The sequence below is a fragment of the Lynx canadensis genome, chromosome C1 (assembly GCF_007474595.2).
Source record: "Lynx canadensis isolate LIC74 chromosome C1, mLynCan4.pri.v2, whole genome shotgun sequence".
Lineage (NCBI taxonomy): Eukaryota > Metazoa > Chordata > Mammalia > Carnivora > Felidae > Lynx > Lynx canadensis.
Window position 1 is genome coordinate 92,429,397 of NC_044310.1, and position 18,976 is coordinate 92,448,372.

At 41.9% G+C, this 18,976-nt stretch overlaps 1 protein-coding gene across 1 annotated transcript in view; it reads right to left on the minus strand.

Annotated features, from left to right (window-relative positions):
• Positions 1-930: 930 nt before the first annotated feature.
• Positions 931-18,976, minus strand: part of AKNAD1 (AKNA domain containing 1) — a 40,033-nt gene continuing 21,987 nt past the window's right edge. Inside the window, exons 7-13 of the mRNA XM_030324594.1 lie at positions 16,059-16,144; positions 12,313-12,410; positions 8,664-8,786; positions 8,465-8,572; positions 4,441-4,522; positions 1,857-1,980; positions 931-1,101 (exon numbers count right to left, since the gene is read on the minus strand). Coding sequence (XP_030180454.1) covers positions 970-1,101; positions 1,857-1,980; positions 4,441-4,522; positions 8,465-8,572; positions 8,664-8,786; positions 12,313-12,410; positions 16,059-16,144 — 753 coding nt within the window. The 3' untranslated portion in view covers positions 931-969. The remainder of the gene's footprint in view (positions 1,102-1,856; positions 1,981-4,440; positions 4,523-8,464; positions 8,573-8,663; positions 8,787-12,312; positions 12,411-16,058; positions 16,145-18,976) is intronic.

The window sequence follows — 18,976 nt, forward strand, 5'->3', positions numbered from 1 at the left end:
TCAGAGTGGCCAAAATGAACAAATCAGGAGACTATAGATGCTGGAGAGGATGTGGAGAAACGGGAACCCTCTTGCACTGTTGGTGGGAATGCAAATTGGTGCAGCCGCTCTGGAAAGCAGTGTGGAGGTTCCTCAGAAAATTAAAAATAGACCTACCCTATGACCCAGCAATAGCACTGCTAGGAATTTACCCAAGGGATACAGGAGTACTGATGCATAGGGGCACTTGTACCCCAATGTTCATAGCAGCACTCTCAACAATAGCCAAATTATGGAAAGAGCCTAAATGTCCATCAACTGATGAATGGATAAAGAAATTGTGGTTTATATACACAATGGAATACTACGTGGCAATGAGAAAAAATGAAATATGGCCTTTTGTAGCAACGTGGATGGAACTGGAGAGTGTGATGCTAAGTGAAATAAGCCATACAGAGAAAGACAGATACCATATGGTTTCACTCTTATGTGGATCCTGAGAAACTTAACAGGAACCCATGGGGGAGGGGAAGGAAAAAAAAAAAAAAAAAAAGGACGTTATAGTGGGAGAGAGCCAAAGCATAAGAGACTGTTAAAAACTGAGAACAAACTGAGGGTTGATGGGGGGTGGGAGGGAGGGGAGGGTGGGTGATGGGTATTGAGTAGGGCACCTTTTGGGATGAGCACTGGGTGTTGAATGGAAACCAATTTGTCAATAAATTTCATATATAAAAAAAAAATAAAGGAATGAAGACAAAAAAAAAAAAAGAAAATAAATACTTGTTGATTTCAATTTAAGAATCAGGGTCCATTGGGTTTTTTTCCTTTTAAGCACTTGGTACCCCCCATTTTCTATGGTTTTGGTATTGTCTCTAGAAAGTCACCTTCCTAAATTGTGTAATAAGATACTTTTTGAGGGAAGATAAAGTTTTCTTTGCATTTTTCTTTTTCTTTTTTTTTTTTTTAAGTCTTTGGTTGCCTTGGGTCAAACTAGTATTTCAGCCGATTCCTCCATCTCTGTACTTTGGCAAGATCTTCTGCAATAGTTCTAATCATTCGATCAGTAGTTTCTTTCAAAATGGTTGCTGTCCTTAGGGCATGATCCAGAGATGAGTTTAAAATCTACAGAGGAAAAATTCACATATTTAAAGTTACTGTTTCTGTTAATTGGGTTATCTCATTATTAAACATTGCAAGGTGGAATTTTTGGAGCATTCTTTTCCCACCCGGTCTATTCCTGTTTTTAACGGTTGGTTTCCTAGGAAACCAGTCTGAGATGGAATATATTTTTTAGAGAAAGGGACAGAAAAAAGATCCAACACGTGACTGATGAGTGTGAATCAGAGGGTGAGGTCAGCAACCTGCTGGGCTGTTGCCCTGGTGCAGAGGAACAAATTTGTGAGAAAGAAGGAAAGCTATTGGGGCTGATTGAAGAGGATTTAGGGGTCATAACCCCTGAGAGGGCACCCAGGGCCATTAGTGCTTGCATTCCAAAGCATTTGAAGGTGGCCTGGGATTTGATTTGAAAACAGGGAAGTGCTGGCAGCTCTAACCCCAGTGTCACTGGAACAGACTTGTGAGCAGCTGGAAACAGTCCACTACCTTCACTCCTGGGCCAGGGGGATCCTGTAGTGGAGGCACCACCCACAAAACACTTTCTCCAGGAAATTTCCCTTGGAACCAGTTTAGGAATAATACAAACCATGTGGCTGCTCAGGCTGTGTGTCTTTATGTTAGTGCGGAGCACAAAGTGTTTTTATTAGCAGAGCATTTCCTGGTGCCACCATACTGTAATAATTTAAAAGCCATCAGTTTTGTGACCAAGACCATACTTACAAGCTGCAAGGATTCTGGAATGGATTTTTCTAAGTCCTCACCTCAGATTCTGTTTCCATACTGCGCAAGTTGCTTAAGGATTTGCTTCCAGAAATCCTGCAGGAGTGGAAATGGGGTGTGGGTGTAGCAATGTCTGAACTGTAGGTCGTGAAAATCTTATTTTTTCTGGAAGGCAAAAGCACACTGATACTTGTGTAAAGCTCCCCTCTCTTCCCTAACTCTGTGGTTCAGTAATGGCTGTGTGCGTGTTGGGTGTTAGGACTTTGTGCACTCTCCGCTTTTTGTAGCTCTTATAGTCCCCGTGTGGCTGACCACAGATGAGCTTCAGAAAAAGATGGTTCCATGACCACGATCTGGGAAGTGTTTCCTCCCAGAATCTTCCCATTGTCACAGAAAGAGGCAACACTCCAGTTTATTCAGTTTTCATTCTTTGGGGGCCAACCTTCCACCTTGGCATATTTATAAAACAAATGCACACAAATCTGCCAATTGTAGGCACTTTGAGTTCGCTTCAGCACCAGGGAGCTTACACAGCAATGAGGCAGCAGCAATAGAAAAATAAAAGCTGGGGTGCCAGGGTGGCTCAGTCGGTTAGGTGTCCAACACTTGATTTCAGCTCAAGTCATGATCTCACGGTTCATGAGATCAAGCCCCACATTGGGCTCTGCACCAGCTCTCCTTGGGATTTCTCCTTCTCTCCCTCTCTCTGCCCCTCCCCCACATGTGTGCACTCTGTGTCTCTCAAAATAAATTAAAAGAAGAAAAGCAGCACCTCTAAATAGGCACCTCTGGACTACTACACTAAGTATGACTCTCTCTGATGATGGTCTGGGTGAATAAGGAGAGCCAGGGTCACTATGTACAGTTGTTCGGTTGTGCACTGCATAGCTCTGGGAGGTTTCATTCACACATTCTCTGTGAAGGGCACTGCCTGGAGTTATGCCATGAATAGTGGCTGTAGGGGATGCCACAAGTCTTGCCTGTTGACAGGTGGGCCATGGAGCCATCTTCATATCTCCCTGACTTGAGATTCCTTCTGTTAAGCATTACTTCTTTGGTACTTACAGCACTTGTAAGCAGTCATCTCCAGGAAGTCTGATTTCAAATGTTTGTGACTCTAAGCCTCCCTTCGTGCCTCTCCTCTACCACATTAACAGGAGTTGGTTCTTCAGGTCAGTTTAACACTTTGGATCTATTATCCGGTTGAGAACATCAAAGAGCATCAGCGGCCCCTAGCTAATAAAAAAACTTCAGACAAGGCAGGGCAGTGTGGTGCAGTGGGAAGGGTATGGGCTTGAGAGTCCTCTCTCTCTTCACATCCAGTCAGTCATGATGATCAACAATAATCACCATCACTTGCTGAGTGCCATGTACCTTTCCACGTGCTTCATATGTACTGACCCAATTCTTAGTTTGGCACTACTATTATTCCCATTTGGAGAATAATGAAGACGCACAGTGGGGAAAGGGAGGCACAAAGAGGTCAAGCAACCAGCCCAAGGACACGGAACTAAGATGCAAACCCAAGACCTGCCCAGAGGCCACATTCTTAAACACTGCACTACATATGGTAGTAGCTAGTGAGTTCAGACTGAGTGCAGAACCTGAACTTTTAACCACTCTGCTACACTATTGATTTTGCCTCCTAAATAGTTCTTGAATACTAGACCTCTGTCTCTCCTTCTCTTTCACCCTTGGCCAAGCTACCATCACCCCACTTGGATTATTGCACTGGGCTCTTACTTGGCCTCTGTGCTCCAATTCTTGACATCTTTAATCCATTCCCATTCCTTTAGTAGAGTGATCTTTTAAAAACACTGGGAAACTTTTTTTTTTAAGTTTATTTATTTTGAGAGAACACAAGCAGGGAAGGGCAGAGAGAAAGGGAGAGAGAAACCCAAGCAGGCTCTGCTCTGTCAGCGCAGAGCCTGATGGGGGCTCAATCTCACGAACCTTGAGATCATGACCTGAGCCAAAATCAAGAGTTGGATGCTTAACCAACTGAGCCACCCAGGTGACCCAACACTAGGAAACTTTAAAAACAGCCTTGTTAAAAAACTTCATTGGCTTATTATACCCTTGAGTCTGAAATACTTCCTGTAGCTGACAAGCCCCTGCATGGTCTAGCCCTACCCATCCCTTCAGCTTCCCCTTGCCAGCCCCATCTTGCCCCACAGCCCCTCACACTACACTGTTCCTGAACTTGCCAAGGGGCCTTTCGGCTCCAGGAAGCCTTCATAGACTAGATGCCCTCTTACCTCCACATCCCTTTGCTAGTTGATTCGCACTTATCCTTTGGTGTTCAGCTTCCCTGAACCCCCAAATTAGGTAATAGCACTGTGTACACCCCCTTTGTGGCACTTAAAAGACTGGCTCTTCTACCAAAAAGGTAACTTCCATGAGGGTAGGGACAGTGGTTTAATTTTTCACTGTGTCCTCAGGACCTAGACCAAGACCCTGCTATTGACACTCAAAATACTTGTTGAATAAATAAATGAATGAAGTATTAGCCATACTTTGGTTTGAATCTTGGCTCTACGATTTATGATCTCAGTGACCTTGAGCCAGTAATTTAATGCACTAAGCACATTGCATGGTTATTATCATTAATAAAATAATACTTACTTTTCTGGTATGGGCTCATGTTCGTCTTGAGAGGATTTCGGATTCGATGTCTGGGAACAGATCCATTCTGGTTTTGAACAAGCTGAAAAATGTTAGCTATGATTAAATTCAAAGTATCAAAAATGACCCCCAAATGGTGGACATATGGGTAGCATTTCCCGAACTTTTCTGTATGAATGTAATATTTCATGAAATCTTAATAAGAAAACTAGGGAACATAGAAAACAAAGAACTTTCTTTCTGAATTCAGGAAAAGAAATTCAGCTTATTTATTTATTTTAAGAAATTCAGCAATCCCTATCAAAATAACACCAGCATTCTTCACAAAGCTAAAACAGACAATCCTAAAATTTGTATAGAACCAGAAAAGACCTCAAATAGCCAAAGCAATCTTGAAAAAAAAAAGCTGGAGGAATCACACTCCTGATATTCAAGATGTATTACAAAGTTGTAATCATCAAGACAGTATAGTACTGGCACAAAAACAGACACTCAGGTCAATGGAACAGAATAGAGAACCCAGAAATGGACCCACAAACGTATGGTCAACTAATCTTTGACAAAGCAGGAAAGAATATCGAATGGAATAAAGACACTCTTCAGCAAATGGTGCTGGGAAAACTGGACAGCAACATGCAGAAAAATGATCCTGGACCACTTTCTTACACCATCCACACAAATAAACTCAAAATGGATGAAAGACCTAAATGTAAGACAGGAAGCCATCAAAATCCTCAAGGAGAAAGCAGGCAAAAACCTCTTTTGACTTTGGCTGCAGCAACTTCTTACTCAACACGTCTCCAGGGGCAAAGGAAACAAAAGCAAAAATGAACTATTGGGACCTCATCAAAATAAAAATTTCTGCACAGCAAAGGAAACACTCAGCAAAACTAAAAGGCAACTGACAGAATGGGAGAAGATATTTGCAAACGACATTTCAGATAAAGGGTTAGTATCCAAACTTTATAAAGAACTTATCAAAGTCAACACCCAAAAAACAACCCAGTGAAGAAATGGGCAAAAGATATGAATAGACACTTTTCCAAAGAAGACTTCCAGATGGCCAACCAACACATGAAAAAATGCTCAACATCGCTCATCATCAGGGAAATACAAAACCACAAGATACCACCTCACACCTGTCAGAATGGCTAACATTAACAACTTAGGCAACAACAGATGTTGGTGAGGATGCAGAGAAAGAGGATCTCTTTTGCACTGCTGATGGGAATGCAAACTGGTGCAGCCACTCTGGAAAACAGTATGGAGGTTCCTCAGAAAATTAAAAATAGAACTACTCTACAACCCAGCAATTGCACTACTAGGTATTTGCCCAAGGGATACATGTGTATTGTTTCGAAGGGGCACATGCACCCCAATGTTTATAGCAGTGCTATCGACAATTGCCAAACTATGAAAGGAGCCCTAGTGTCCATTGATGGATGAATGGATAAAGAAGATGTGGTATATATCTACAAAGGAGTATTACTTGGCAATCAAAAAGAATGAAACCTTGCCATTTGCAACTATGTGGATGGAGCTGGAGGGTATTATGCTAAGCAAAATTAGAGAAAGACAAATATCATATGACTTCACTCATATGAGGAATTTTAAGATACTAAACAGATGAACATAAGGGAAGGGAAGCAAAAATAAAAACATGGAGACAAAACATAAGAGACTCTTAAATATAGAGAACAAACAGGGTTGCTGGAGGGGTTGTGGGAGGGGGGATGGGCTAAATGGGTAAGGGGCTTAAGGAATCTACTCCTGAAATTGTTGCACTATATGCTAACTAACTTGGATGTAAATTAAACAATATATAAATTTTAAAAAATAGATAAATATACTGAATTCTTTCTGCACTGAAAAAATAAAAACTAAAACTCTCAGAATTCTTACCTGCGGAGAGCAAAATGGTTATTGGGGGTAGTCTTTGCACTCCTTGATCATCTCTAAAATTCTGTGATTATGTTGAATCTATTAATTTATTTGGAAATAATTGACATCTTAGAATAGTCGTTAAATTCTAAAAAAGAAAAAAAAATTCAACTTTTTTTTAAAGTAGGCTCCACACCCAGCACGGTGCCCTATGTGGAGCCCGAGCTCACAACCCTGAGATCAAGAGTCAGACACTTAATTGACTGAACCACCCAGATGCCCCTTTAAAAGGAGTTTTTTCAGTAGACAAGAGACAAGGAGTCTGGATTTAGATTCCCTGGGTGCTAACTCTGTGACACCTGGGCATGCTGTCCAACTTCTGTGGACTCAGCTACTTCATCTGACAAGTGGAGGGATAATCCCTTTCAAGAGCATGGACCAAATGGATTCCTGGAAGTCTTCAAATTCAGGTGCAAGGATTCTGGGGAGTCAAAAACTAAATTATGTTACTAAGACAACTCCAGAAAATAGAGACTAAACAGAGAAGATCAATGTAAGAAAGCCACCATGGAAGACAATTATAAAGCCAGGGAAAGGAAAGGAGAAGAGTCAATGGCCAACAGCCAATAAATCTGCCTTCTCTGTTGCTGGGTCTCCTTCCACGTCTTCTATCTTATTCATCAGTCTCTGGTAGCTAGGTTTCACTCCCCCTCAGGAGGGTCCCATTTGACAAGCGATCTGGGAAATACTGTCCCTAAGACATGGAAGGTAGAAGCTAGAAAGTCCAAATTAATCATGCTGACCACCCAAACGTAAGTCCTGATGAGCAGAGGCACAAATGAGTTCAGTCTTAATCCTTTGCTAGTCTCCAAATATAATTTTGGATTTTATTTGAAACATAGAAACTCAGAGTTGGGAAGGACCATAGCGTCATCAGTTCTGATTCTAGTCCAGTCCACAGATTTGCAACATCCTGACAAAGTACATTGGCTCTGGATGGGATCTGTAGAGACATCTCTACAGATGGGGCTCACGTCCTCCTACAACAGCCCACTCCATTCCAGTTTCTGAAAGGTTCTTTTCAACATTGAGCAAATATGCCTCCCTATGAATCTACCCTCTTAGCCACTATACATTTACTAATGTAGTTCAAGGTCACACTTCAGATGACATAGTTGATTCCCTCATGCCCTCATATATCAGAATAACAAGTCCCATGGGCTATAGACTCAAAGGCCAGGGAGATGATAAAGAAATTAGCCCTGTTGCTTCTGCAGTTTTAGTGGCTGTCATCTTGAGAGAATACATCCAGTTGGAGGATTTAGCAGCTGGGGGATGGCGGTGTAGGGAACTCACCAGCTGAGTTCAATCAGGTAAATGGCATTCTTTCATCTTGGAAATTGGCAATTGTGAAAGATAAGAAACATTCTCCCTGACGCCTTGTCACTCAGGAGAGAAAGAGTTCTGGAGGTATGAACTTTCCCACAAAGAGAGGATGTCGAAGAACCAGATATGACTGTCATTCAGAAGCACAACAAGGACAACATGTCCTTCCCTCCTTTTTTGTTCCCTTAGCACACTCTGACTTTAATTCTAGCACCACGTTTTGCCATGAACTTTCCTTATTTGGGTATGAGTTCCTCTTAAGAGATTGTGAACTCCTTGGGTGGGGGGCATGTTTTATTCATCTTTATAAATAAATGTGGGATTTTAGTTTTTTCCAAATTGCTAATTGAAATTAGCAATATGATGTTTAAGGAGTGTAAAAATAGTCTATTACTTTACATGCTTTCAGTAGGGATATATGTAAAGTTTTGACCACTCCTGAATAGCAATAATAGTGGCAATTATTTAGTTGGTCATTTGTTTAGCAAATATTTGCAATTTGTTACCAACTTACACTGAGTTAGCCCTTAAAAACTTTTAGAGTCCTTTATTGCTAGGATTTCTTATCTCCCAGCCCTGGCCCAGCCTTTTGCCATCCAGGATGTGGGAGCATCAGATGAGTACTAGAGATCCAGACAGCACACTGGAGAGGCCAGGGCCTCCCCAAACAGAAGCAGTGGCTGGTGTGATGTGGGTCCCCCACGCCTGGGAGACCAGGTTGTTTACAAAGATGAGATCATGCAGCAGATGTACTTACAAGATGAAGAATTTTTATTGTCATTTAAAAAGCAGAGCTGGACAAAGTTTCTTCTTTCACTATGATATAAGTAATTCTCTCCTGGGGTGTTGTATCTATAATGAAATTCTAAAAAGAAAAGAGAAATACAACTCACTGCCTGGGAACAGCAGCTGTTCCCACTTATGCCTTCCTTCTAAGGCCCCTAAGTCTCACTCACCTTCAAGTGGTTTTTTGCCACAGGTTCTTCCAGAATTATGACTCTTAGTGCCGCAGTTCTGACATTTATCACTCAGCAGTCCGGTCCCAGGAGCAGAATAGCAGCTGTGGCCTGTATCAGAACCTGAAAAATCCCAAGTTACACAAAGGACAGGTGAGTTTCTTCATTATAGTCATAGAGTGTGTGGAAAGTAGAGCTCTGACCACGGGAGGTATGCATTAGGTGCAGAAGTGTTCAACTTCCCCAGCTGCATTACCAAGGGGAGTCACCAGCCTCAGGATGGCATTTGGAATCCCCTTATGACAACTGAGAGATGTTTTCAGAAGTAACAAATCTGATAGGAAAGTCTCAAGGTTTTCCTAGCACATGTAGGTGTTTAGTGAAGGCCTGCTGAACTGATGGATCTGTGAGAATTTGACCCCCTGAATTAACTACAAACACAAGATTGGTATTTTTCCAGATTTTCCCTGACACACCCACATTCTCTTCTCAGACCCTGTTTTGGCCAAGAACTTGTGTTTTGTCATCCAGACAATTGAAAAGATGGTTTTACTCTACATCAAATTCATGAGCTGATATGGGAAACTGAATTATAGCTTTGCCCTCATCTCTGCCAAAGAGGGGCTAGTAATAGAGAGAGTGTGTGTGTGGTACCGGTCTAGAACCTGGCAGGCTGTGGGCAGTGGAGACTTCCAGATAAGACCAGAACATGAGATCCTGTGCCGGATAGGTGAGCACACAGGCTTGGGTGTTCAAACAACATCTCAGTTCCAGGAGAGATGAGGCCGAGTGACAAAGCATCTGTCAGGGCTACCTGCCTTGCTTCTCTCATGATTACGCTCCTTTGTAACATTATCTTTCAAAGAGTAACTCATAAATGGAATGAGCTCTAGGGATGGTTTTCCCACCCCACCCCCCCAAATCTCAGTCAGTCAATAGTCATTGAATTCCTTCTTAATCCAGAGCTCAAGGAAATTACAATAGCATGAGGTTCAGACAGACCTGAGTTTGCAGTCTGGGTCTACCGCTAGTTAGCTGTGATGGTTGAAAATATGTCCACAAATTCTTTTATATGTTCTTCAAAAGGTATAGCGTAATTCCACTCTCCTTGAGTGTGGACTGGACTTAGTGACTTGCTTCTCACAGATAAAGAGGTAGTGATGGTGTATAACTTCCAAAACTAGGTCATAAAAGACCTAGATCACTTGGCTGCCATGTCATAATGATACTCAAGCAGCCTATTGGAAATGCCCACATGATGAGGAACTAAGACCTCCTGCCAATGGCAGTCCAGTCAAGCCTTCATATGATGGCAGTATTGGCCAACATCTTGACCATAGATAGCCTCATGAGAGAACCTGAGCCTGATTCACCCAGCTAAGCTGCCCCCAAATTCCTGACCCATAGGAATTATGAGATAGAAAATGTTTTTTGTTTTGAACCATTAAGTTTTGGGATACTGCATTACACAGCAGTAGATAATACAACTGCTCTTTGACTGGCAAGTCATTAAATTTCTTTGAGTCTCCATTTCCTTATCTGTAAAATAAAAATCATAATTCCTACTTACAGGGGTATAAGGATAGCTAAATGTTATACACTATGTCAGCAATTCTCATTTTTTTTTCTTTCAGAACCCTTTTACACTCTTAAAATTGAGGACCTTAAAGAGCTTCTGCTTATTACAGTTTTTATCTATCATATATCATAATATGCACCCTGTTTTATACCTGTGGTGAAAAATCTCCCCGTGTATTGGAGAAGAGCTATTATACAACAGTCAGTTGATGATGGACTGGTATAGAGGTACGTATTTATAAATTTCAAGTCATTTTTGCTTGTGCAGAATCATTCAAATTTTCCCAAGACTGAATGGACAGTCCTAGGGCTCTAAGTTTTTTTTCTTTATCTATTTTTATTATTATTATTTTTTAAGTACACTCCATGCTGGGTGTGGAGCTCAACGCAGGGCTTGAACTCATGACCCTTAGATGAAGACCTGAACTGAGATTAAGAGTCAGATGCTTAACTGACTGAGCCACCCAGCCACCCCAAGGCTTTTTTTTTTTTAATAGAATTTTAAACTGAGGCATTTAAAAACATTTTATTTATTATGTCATTTAAAGCCAACAGTAATTCATTTTATGCTCACCAAATAACAGGTTTTTAATGCAAAGAGGTTATTATTTTTTTTAATGAAGAGTATTAGAAGAGGCAGTATTTTATGTTTGGGCAAGTGTCTTGACTATCTGGCTTAATAGAAGGCAGCTGGATTACATAGCTGCACCTCCATTCAATCTCCTTCAGTATTGGCTTTGCACAGATATGTAGCTGGGAAAGAGAGGACCTCGTGGTACCCTGAAAGGGTCTCAGGGACCCCCAAGGGCCTTCTGATCACATTCTGAAAGCTCTGTGACAGCATCTGATATAGTAGGTGTTCAGTCAATGAAACATTATTATTACCATCAGAAAATGAATCATCTGGGCACCTGGGTGGCTCAGTCGGTTAAGTGGCCAACTTTGGCTCAGGTCATGATTTCTCGATTCATGATTTTGAGCCTGGGTGTCGAGCTCTGTGTTGACAGCTCAGAACATGGAGCCTGCTTCATATTCCATGTCTCCCTCTCTCTCTCTGCCCATCCCCCACTCATGCTCTCGCTCTCGCTCTCTCTCTCTCAAAAATAAGTAAACATTTAAAAAATTTTAAAAAGGGAGGTGGGCACCTGGGTGGCTCAGTCAGTTAAGCGTCTGACTTTGGCTCAGGTCACGATCTCATGGTTCATGGGTTCAGGCCCAGTATCGGCTCTGTGCTAACAGCTTAGAGCCTAAAGCCTGCTTTGGATTCTGTGTCTCCCTCTCTCTCCGCCCCTCTCCTGCTCACTCTCTGTCTCTCTGTCTCTCAAAAATAAACATTTAAAAAGTAAAAAAAAAAATGAGTCGTCTGCAGAGAAGAAGTAGAACTCCATGTGACATAGCAAAAAAATACTGACTTGAAGGAAAGGCTCTTGACTAACAGCTTGTATGAATGTAAACAAGCCTCGTTAGCTCTCCGGACCTGGTTTCTCACGTAGAAACAGGGTAGACTAGGCTCAGGTGCTGATTTTCATGCTCAGGAGCTGCCTGAACAGGCAGGCCTTGGCCTCACCTCTTCCTCACCCAGGGCGGTTCTCTCAGGGATGTTTTTCTGCTTAAACTACCTTTGGAGGAAGGCTCCTATGACTAAAAATCATTGAATTCTATGCCCTGGTGCTCTCCAGGTCCCCTCCCAGCTCTCATTTTCTTTGCTTCTGAGAAATGTTATGGACAAGTCGGCAGCAACTCTCCCACGTCCTGTGAGCTCACCAGGTGCAGATTATGGGTCGTGCTGCAAGGATGACACATAGAACTGAGGCCACTGCACGACTGAGTGCATGGAGTCCTGTGGCTCCCGCACAAACAGAGGTGGGCACTTTCACACTCTCTGACCACACTTGATCTGTTTGAATCTATTTAATTGTTAATTTTTTACGGTTTGCAAAAAAACACAACATGTAACACCCTAATCTGGGTAATGCTATTTGGTGTGGCAGATGGTCTGCCTGCAGTGGGCAGACCCCTGGAGAGGGACCTTGAAGACAGAGCACCCACAGCACCAGGCCCCTTAACTTACCGAGAATTGAGTCTGCATGCAGTGCCTTTTCTTGAAGGGCAGTGGGACACCTTCCACAGCTGGGCCTTCTGTGCCCTTTTTTCTCCATATTTTCCTTCCTAAAAAAAGATGCATAAGATCCAATAAACATTTAACATACTTCTTATTTATTTATTTATTTATTTAACATACTTCTAATAGAGATCGTGAGAGTATCGGTAAAACTGAAATGTTAAATTTCTTGTATCAGAGACTGGGATGATACGGGCGTGGCATGTTGTCCTCCACACAGAGATCCCTTCTGCCTGCCTTTCTGAGAGCTTCCCTATAAGAAACTGCACCCAGCGACAAATTGGCCTGGTAAGAACTACCAGGTAAGTCTACCAGATGTTGAAAGTAAATCTGGTTTGTTCCCCAGAGGATAATATCTAATTATCATGCACACATATGCAATATAGAAATTTGAAGTATGGAATTATATTTGGAGTTTTCTTCATACTCATGTCTCAAATTCAATTCTTTTTATTTTTTTTAACGTTTATTTATTTAGTTATTTTTTTAATATATGAAATTTATTGACAACTTGGTTTCCATACAACACCCAGTGCTCATCCCAAAAGGTGCCCTCCTCAATACCCATCACCCACCCTCCCCTCCCTCCCACCCCCTATCAACCCTCAGTTTGTTCTCAGTTTTTAACATTCTCTTATGCTTTGGCTCTCTCCCACTCTAACCTCTTTTTTTTTTTTTTCCTTCCCCTCCCCCATGGGTTCCTGTTAAGTTTCTCAGGATCCACATAAGAGTGAAACCATATGGTATCTGTCTTTCTCTGTATGGCTTATTTCACTTAGCATTACACTCTCCAGTTCCATCCACGTTGCTACAAAAGGCCATATTTCATTTTTTCTCGTTGCCACATAGTATTCCATTGTGTATATATACCACAATTTCTTTATCCATTCATCAGTTGATGGACATTTAGGCTCTTTCCATAATCAAATTCAATTCTTTTTAAATGATTTTTTTTTTAATTTTAGTGAGAGAGTGCGCATATGAGTAGGGGAGAGGGAAAGAGAGAGAGAGAGAGAGAGAGAGAGAGAATCTTAAGCAGGCTCTACGCTCAGTGCAGTGCCCAACATGGGGCTCGATCTCACAAACTGTGAGATCATGACCAGAGCCAAATCAAGAGTTAGACACTGAACCGACTGAGCTACCCAGGCACCCCTCAAATTCACTTCTTATCAGGGGAAGAAGATGTGCCACATGGCAGTACTAGGTCCCGTGGCTTTGGCTCCATAAGTATAAGCTGAATGTGTCTAAAAAGCCCAGCAAGGTGGATTTTGTCCAGTGTGTATGGGGCTAAAAGCTAAGGGAGCATGTAGGGTTAACTTTAGCTGTACAAGGCCACCAGGGGGCATCAGAAAGATGCCTTACAATTGTCAGTTACCAGGACACCCTCTGACTTGGCTGTAGCTTCTGCCTGCCTTCTTCACAGAAATCCTAACCCCTTCAAAGGAATTCTAGTTAATCACAATTCTTAACAAAGCCCTTGCTCAGCCCCAGCGATATGGTAATAGCCCCTCCGGGAAAGTGGCTCATTCTTAGTGTGGAAGGCACTGTGCCCAAGATCTGCTGCACGTGGCTGGTGAGAAATGAGGCTGATCCCCTCGAGGATGGGGTGAGAGCCCTAGGAGTTGCTTGGCAAATGCAGCACACCCAGCTATGCCTAGGCCTATGCCTAGGCCTGCCTTCCGTGGAGAGAGCCACTGTGCTCTGGAGTTGGTGGGGTTGGGGGCTGATGAGCTGGGCCCTTCCCCTCTCCTTGGAAAAACATGCTCTCCTCCTGAGTCACATATTTTCTCACACCTCATTTTCTGTCTCCACCCTCCCCCTTCGGGGCATTTGAACATCTGCTCTCCAAAGTGGAAAACTTGGATCTCTTTCAAGTGAGTTCAGTCTAACACATGACTTTCTTTTTCTGCCTCTTTTAAACTTCTTTGTGCGCTTAAAATCTTCTTGCCAACCATAAGAGCTAAGGGCAATTCTACTTGAGAAGACAGTTTTCCGAGAAGACTGAGTAGCTAAAGTGGACTCTTAAATCCCAAATCCTGCATCAGACATAACACAAAGGGATTTGCATTTTATATGTAGCATATAGACCATTGATCTGCATATATATAAAAATATCCCTCAAAGGCCAGCTAGCTTCATAAAGCACATGTCTTGTCTGAGAGATATCAAATCTTTTAGAAGAGCAAAGAGTATATATAGCCCTTTGTTCAATTAATTCCTCAGAGTATTAGGTAGTTTACCAAGATTTCAATTTATAAATCATGTGTATCTCCACTTCACACCCCAGCGTTAGATGCATTGTTAGATCTGATTTTGCACTTGGTTGTGTTTTTCCTTCCCTCTTGTCCGTGATAAAACAGAAAATTTAGTCTGGGACATTGGTCCTTAAGCCAATGCCAATGCCAAGAGTATTGACCCAATACTCTTTACAATTGGTATGTAAAGAGTATCTGAAGTTCTAGACTAGGAATTTGAAAGACAAACATTTAGTACCTTGAATCCTTCATCAGAATGTTTTTTAAATGTCAAACTATCTTTATTATACTTAATAAAATCTAAAAAAAATCCCAAAACCTAGGTTTAACTCAATAAATAAAAATAGTGGGCCTGTGGTGACTCAGGGAGTAGGCATCACTATTGCCTCCTATATTTGAAAGGAGGGTCAAAGCTGATGACTGGCATGTCAGTTAAAATAATGGTCCACACCAGATGACGCATGGTCATATTTAGCACAAACAGCATACTGTTTCCTTTTTCAGGGGGTGGAAACTCAGTAGAACACTTATGACAAGTGCCCATTCCCGTGGCGGAATGCTTTCTAACTTCAGACCTTGTCATCTGCTTCTATTAGAGCTTATTATGTGCATGTAATAGTGGTTGCTAAACCACAAGGAATGGTTGCTCCTCCCTCCTTGACTCTTGACCTTTGGAAGGTAAATTAGCCAAGCTTTGGCAGAAGTCCACAGTGCCTCCTGAGCTTGGAGTTGGTGCCTCTCACTAACTGATAGAAGCTTCAAATAAAGGATTTTGAATCCATATGGCCTAACAGTTGAGCCAAAGAAAGTTTTAAGAACACGAAGGATTTCTCCTTAGGATTTTACATCTATAGCTTTTTTTTTTTTGCACAATTACAGCTTGTAACCTCCAGATTTCTTGCTGAAGAATGGGGAGAAGTAAACCCCTATACATGGGATTAGGCTTATTTCCAGTGGGACTGGGGACAGAGGGAAGGACAGGGAAGATTTTCACTCATCATGAGAAGTTGCTATACAATGGTGCCCAATAATCTCCCGTGTGGATAATGTTCAAATGCAGCCTACAGGACAAACCACCCTTCGTGTTCCGAAGCCCTGATTCTTAACCAAGGGAACTTAGGAGAATCTTGAGCAGATTTAAAAGTATTCCTACTAGGGCTCCAGCCCTGGTGAGTCTGATATACTAGGTGAGGTTGAGGCATGTGCATGATCAAAAAATCTCCCCAATGACTCTGATGCTCTCCTCACTCGAGCCACTGCTAGAAGGGTTTGTGAATCAGGAGGGAGGCTGGGCATGCCCAGCCCTGACATCTGTGATTCTGTAACTTGGCCAGTGGCTTCTGGCACCTGTTCCAGTAGTTGACGCCCACTCTCACTGGAGCTATTATACCAGCACCGGCTCCCACCCACCCTGGGAATTTAGCAGCAAGAAGCCCTCACCATTCAAAGACCAGGTGGCTACAGGCCCAGCTTGGACTGGCTGTCTCTGCACGACTGGGCCTTCCTGAGGTGTTGTTGGGGTTCTCCTGCACCACAAAGCACAGACAGATGTGGATGTGACTGAGGAAGTGACTCATCCCTCCGCTGCTCACACACAGAGGCAGCCAAACTCACCACTCCAGGACTCCTTCAGTTCTGATTTCTCACTCCCTCGATGGGGTCTGTGTTGTAATGGCCTGGGGCTCAAAGAAAGAAGGCTGCAACACTGGCTTGGTTTCTTTCCTTCTCCAAACATTTGAAAATCTAGTTTACAGATGAGAGAATACTTCCCCTGCACCCCCCTTTTTTCTTTCCTTAGTTTCAAATGACCCCAAGCTCCACCAGGGGATGAACAGATTTAAGAAGATACTTAAATCCATCAATCTGACCACTGTTAGTAGAGGTTTAAAAGCTTTTCCAAAGAAATGCATTAAACTGAATTAAAATGAGATTTAGAAATCACTTAGAGGCTTAAAGTGTCTATATGTCCCTTTTCAACACAGAGAAATTACACTACTTCACCGAAAAGGCCTGACGCCGCCCCCACCCCCGTGCCCCGTGTGTATTTTTTTTACTATGGTTTTACCCTTTATGTAAACAGAAACCGTGCTCTTCTCGCCATTATAAACAATGCTGGCATAAGCATCATTGTACAGATAGCTTTTTCCATATTTTGAATTACTTCCTTAGGAAATGTCTAGGTCAAAGGTTGTGAACATGTTTGCATGATGATACATATTGCCAAATTGCTTTCCACAAACGTGGTAAGAATTACACAACCGCCAAAATGTGGGCAGCTCAGTTTGACCACACCTTCCTCTGCATCAGGAATTATCCTTGAAAATGTTTTTGGTAATTTCAAGAGGAGGAAGGTGGCACCTTGTGTTAATTAGCATTTCCTCTATTATTAAAGGAGATAAACATTTTCCCATGTGCTTATTTATTGGCTGTGTTTCCTACTTGTGACTTCTAGTTCATATCCTTTGTCCATTAATTTTTTGGAGGGTTTCAGTGTCTCCCTATTAATAAAAACAACCATTTGTTGATCACTCATTGGGTCACGTGCTTCTCATACAGCCTCCTTTGTTCCTTCCCACCATCCTGAAACGTTGTGCCCATTTTAATGCCCATTTTTAATCATCTGAGGCTCAGAGGATTTAAGCAACCTGGCAAGGTCACACAGGGTGTAAGTGGCAGAGCGGGGATTTGAACCTTTACCCATATGTTTGTGTTATTAACCATAATTTTACTACTCCTTTGTGCATTTGTCAGAGCACTTTGTGTAATAAAAACCTCAATATTGAACATTATTGGTTCTTAATATTTTTCAATATGTCTGCCTTAAAAAAAGTGGCTGCGGTTTCAGTTTTGCAAATATTAGTTAAAATGTTGATGTTGTCAAATGGCCAAGAAACATGAAAATGAGTTAAATTTCATAAATAGTCAAAGAAATAGAGATGAAAACAATGAGAAACTGGTTTCACTTATCACTTTAGCAGAGGTTGGAAAAAAATACCCAGGGTGCACTCAGGTGAACACATCTCCTTTCCCGTGCACAGCTGGACAGATACCACCTTGCTAAGGGCCAGCTTATCAGAATTTGCACTCTGTGCCTCTTGAACCATTAACTGCACTCCTAGGTTTTTATTTTAAGGAAATATCAAGTATGGCCAAAAGCTTGCATATAAAATGATGTTACTGAAGCAGTGTTTATCATATCAAAGAACTGGAAAAAACCTGAATGTCCATCAACAAGGGACTGGTTAAATGAATTGGTATAATGAAATACAATGGAATCCTTAAAAATGAAGCTATAGATTTATTCTAAGTGATTGTTGAGATGCCCACAATAGAATGTTAAATGAAAAAAAAGCATCATAAAACAATACGTATGGGGCAACTATATGTATAGCCTGACTGGGTGGCTCAGTCAGTTAAGCATTTGATTCTCAATGACCTGAGATCAGGTCAGGATCTCACGGTTCATGGGATCAAACCCTGCATCGGACTCTGTGCTGCCAGTGTGGAGCCTGCTTGGGATTCTCTCTCTCCCTCTCTCTCTGCCCTCCCCTACCCCACCCCCCTCAAAATAAATAAATAAACATTAAAAAACATCTATAAAACACCAATACATACAGTATGATCTCATTTTTGCAAAAATGTATATGTGTATGCAGAGAAGAAAAGAAACTGGGCAGATACACACTAATATATTAGCTATGCTTTTTCTTTCTTGAAATGTTCTTCTTTATACTTTTTTTCTACCTTCTAATTTTTTTTTTGTAGTAAGCATGAATCATTTTTATAATTAAAAAATAAAGGGTTTTCCCTGTGTTTTCTTTGATCAATTCTCACTTTAAGTTTCCAACTCTTCTTCTGCCTAGTCTTCACAAACTGTGGAGCTTTGAACCACCAGAACTATTACTGTTTACTGCTTATTATAGTTTTGTCATTATCATTTTAGACCCAGGGGGGGTTATTTAATCCCAGTACTCCCAATTCATTCATAATGAAATACTCTCAGGGTGCCTGGGTGGCTCAGTTGGTTAAGCATCAGACTTTAGCTCAGGTCATGATCTCATGGTTCATCGGCTCCGTGCTGACAGCTCAGAGCCTGGAGCCTGCTTCGGATTCTGTCTCTCTCTCTCTCTCTCTCTCTCTCTGCCCCTCCCCCACTCACACTCTATTCTCTTTCTCTCTCAAAAATAAATAACATTAAAAATTTTTTTTAAAAAAGAAAAGAAATACTCTCAAGGTGTGGTCCCCAGACCAGAAGTATTGGCATCACCTGGGAGCTTGTTAGAACTATAGAATTGCAGGCTCACCCCAGACCCACTGAATCAAGCCTGCATCCAGTAAGATTTGCAGACGATTCCTAG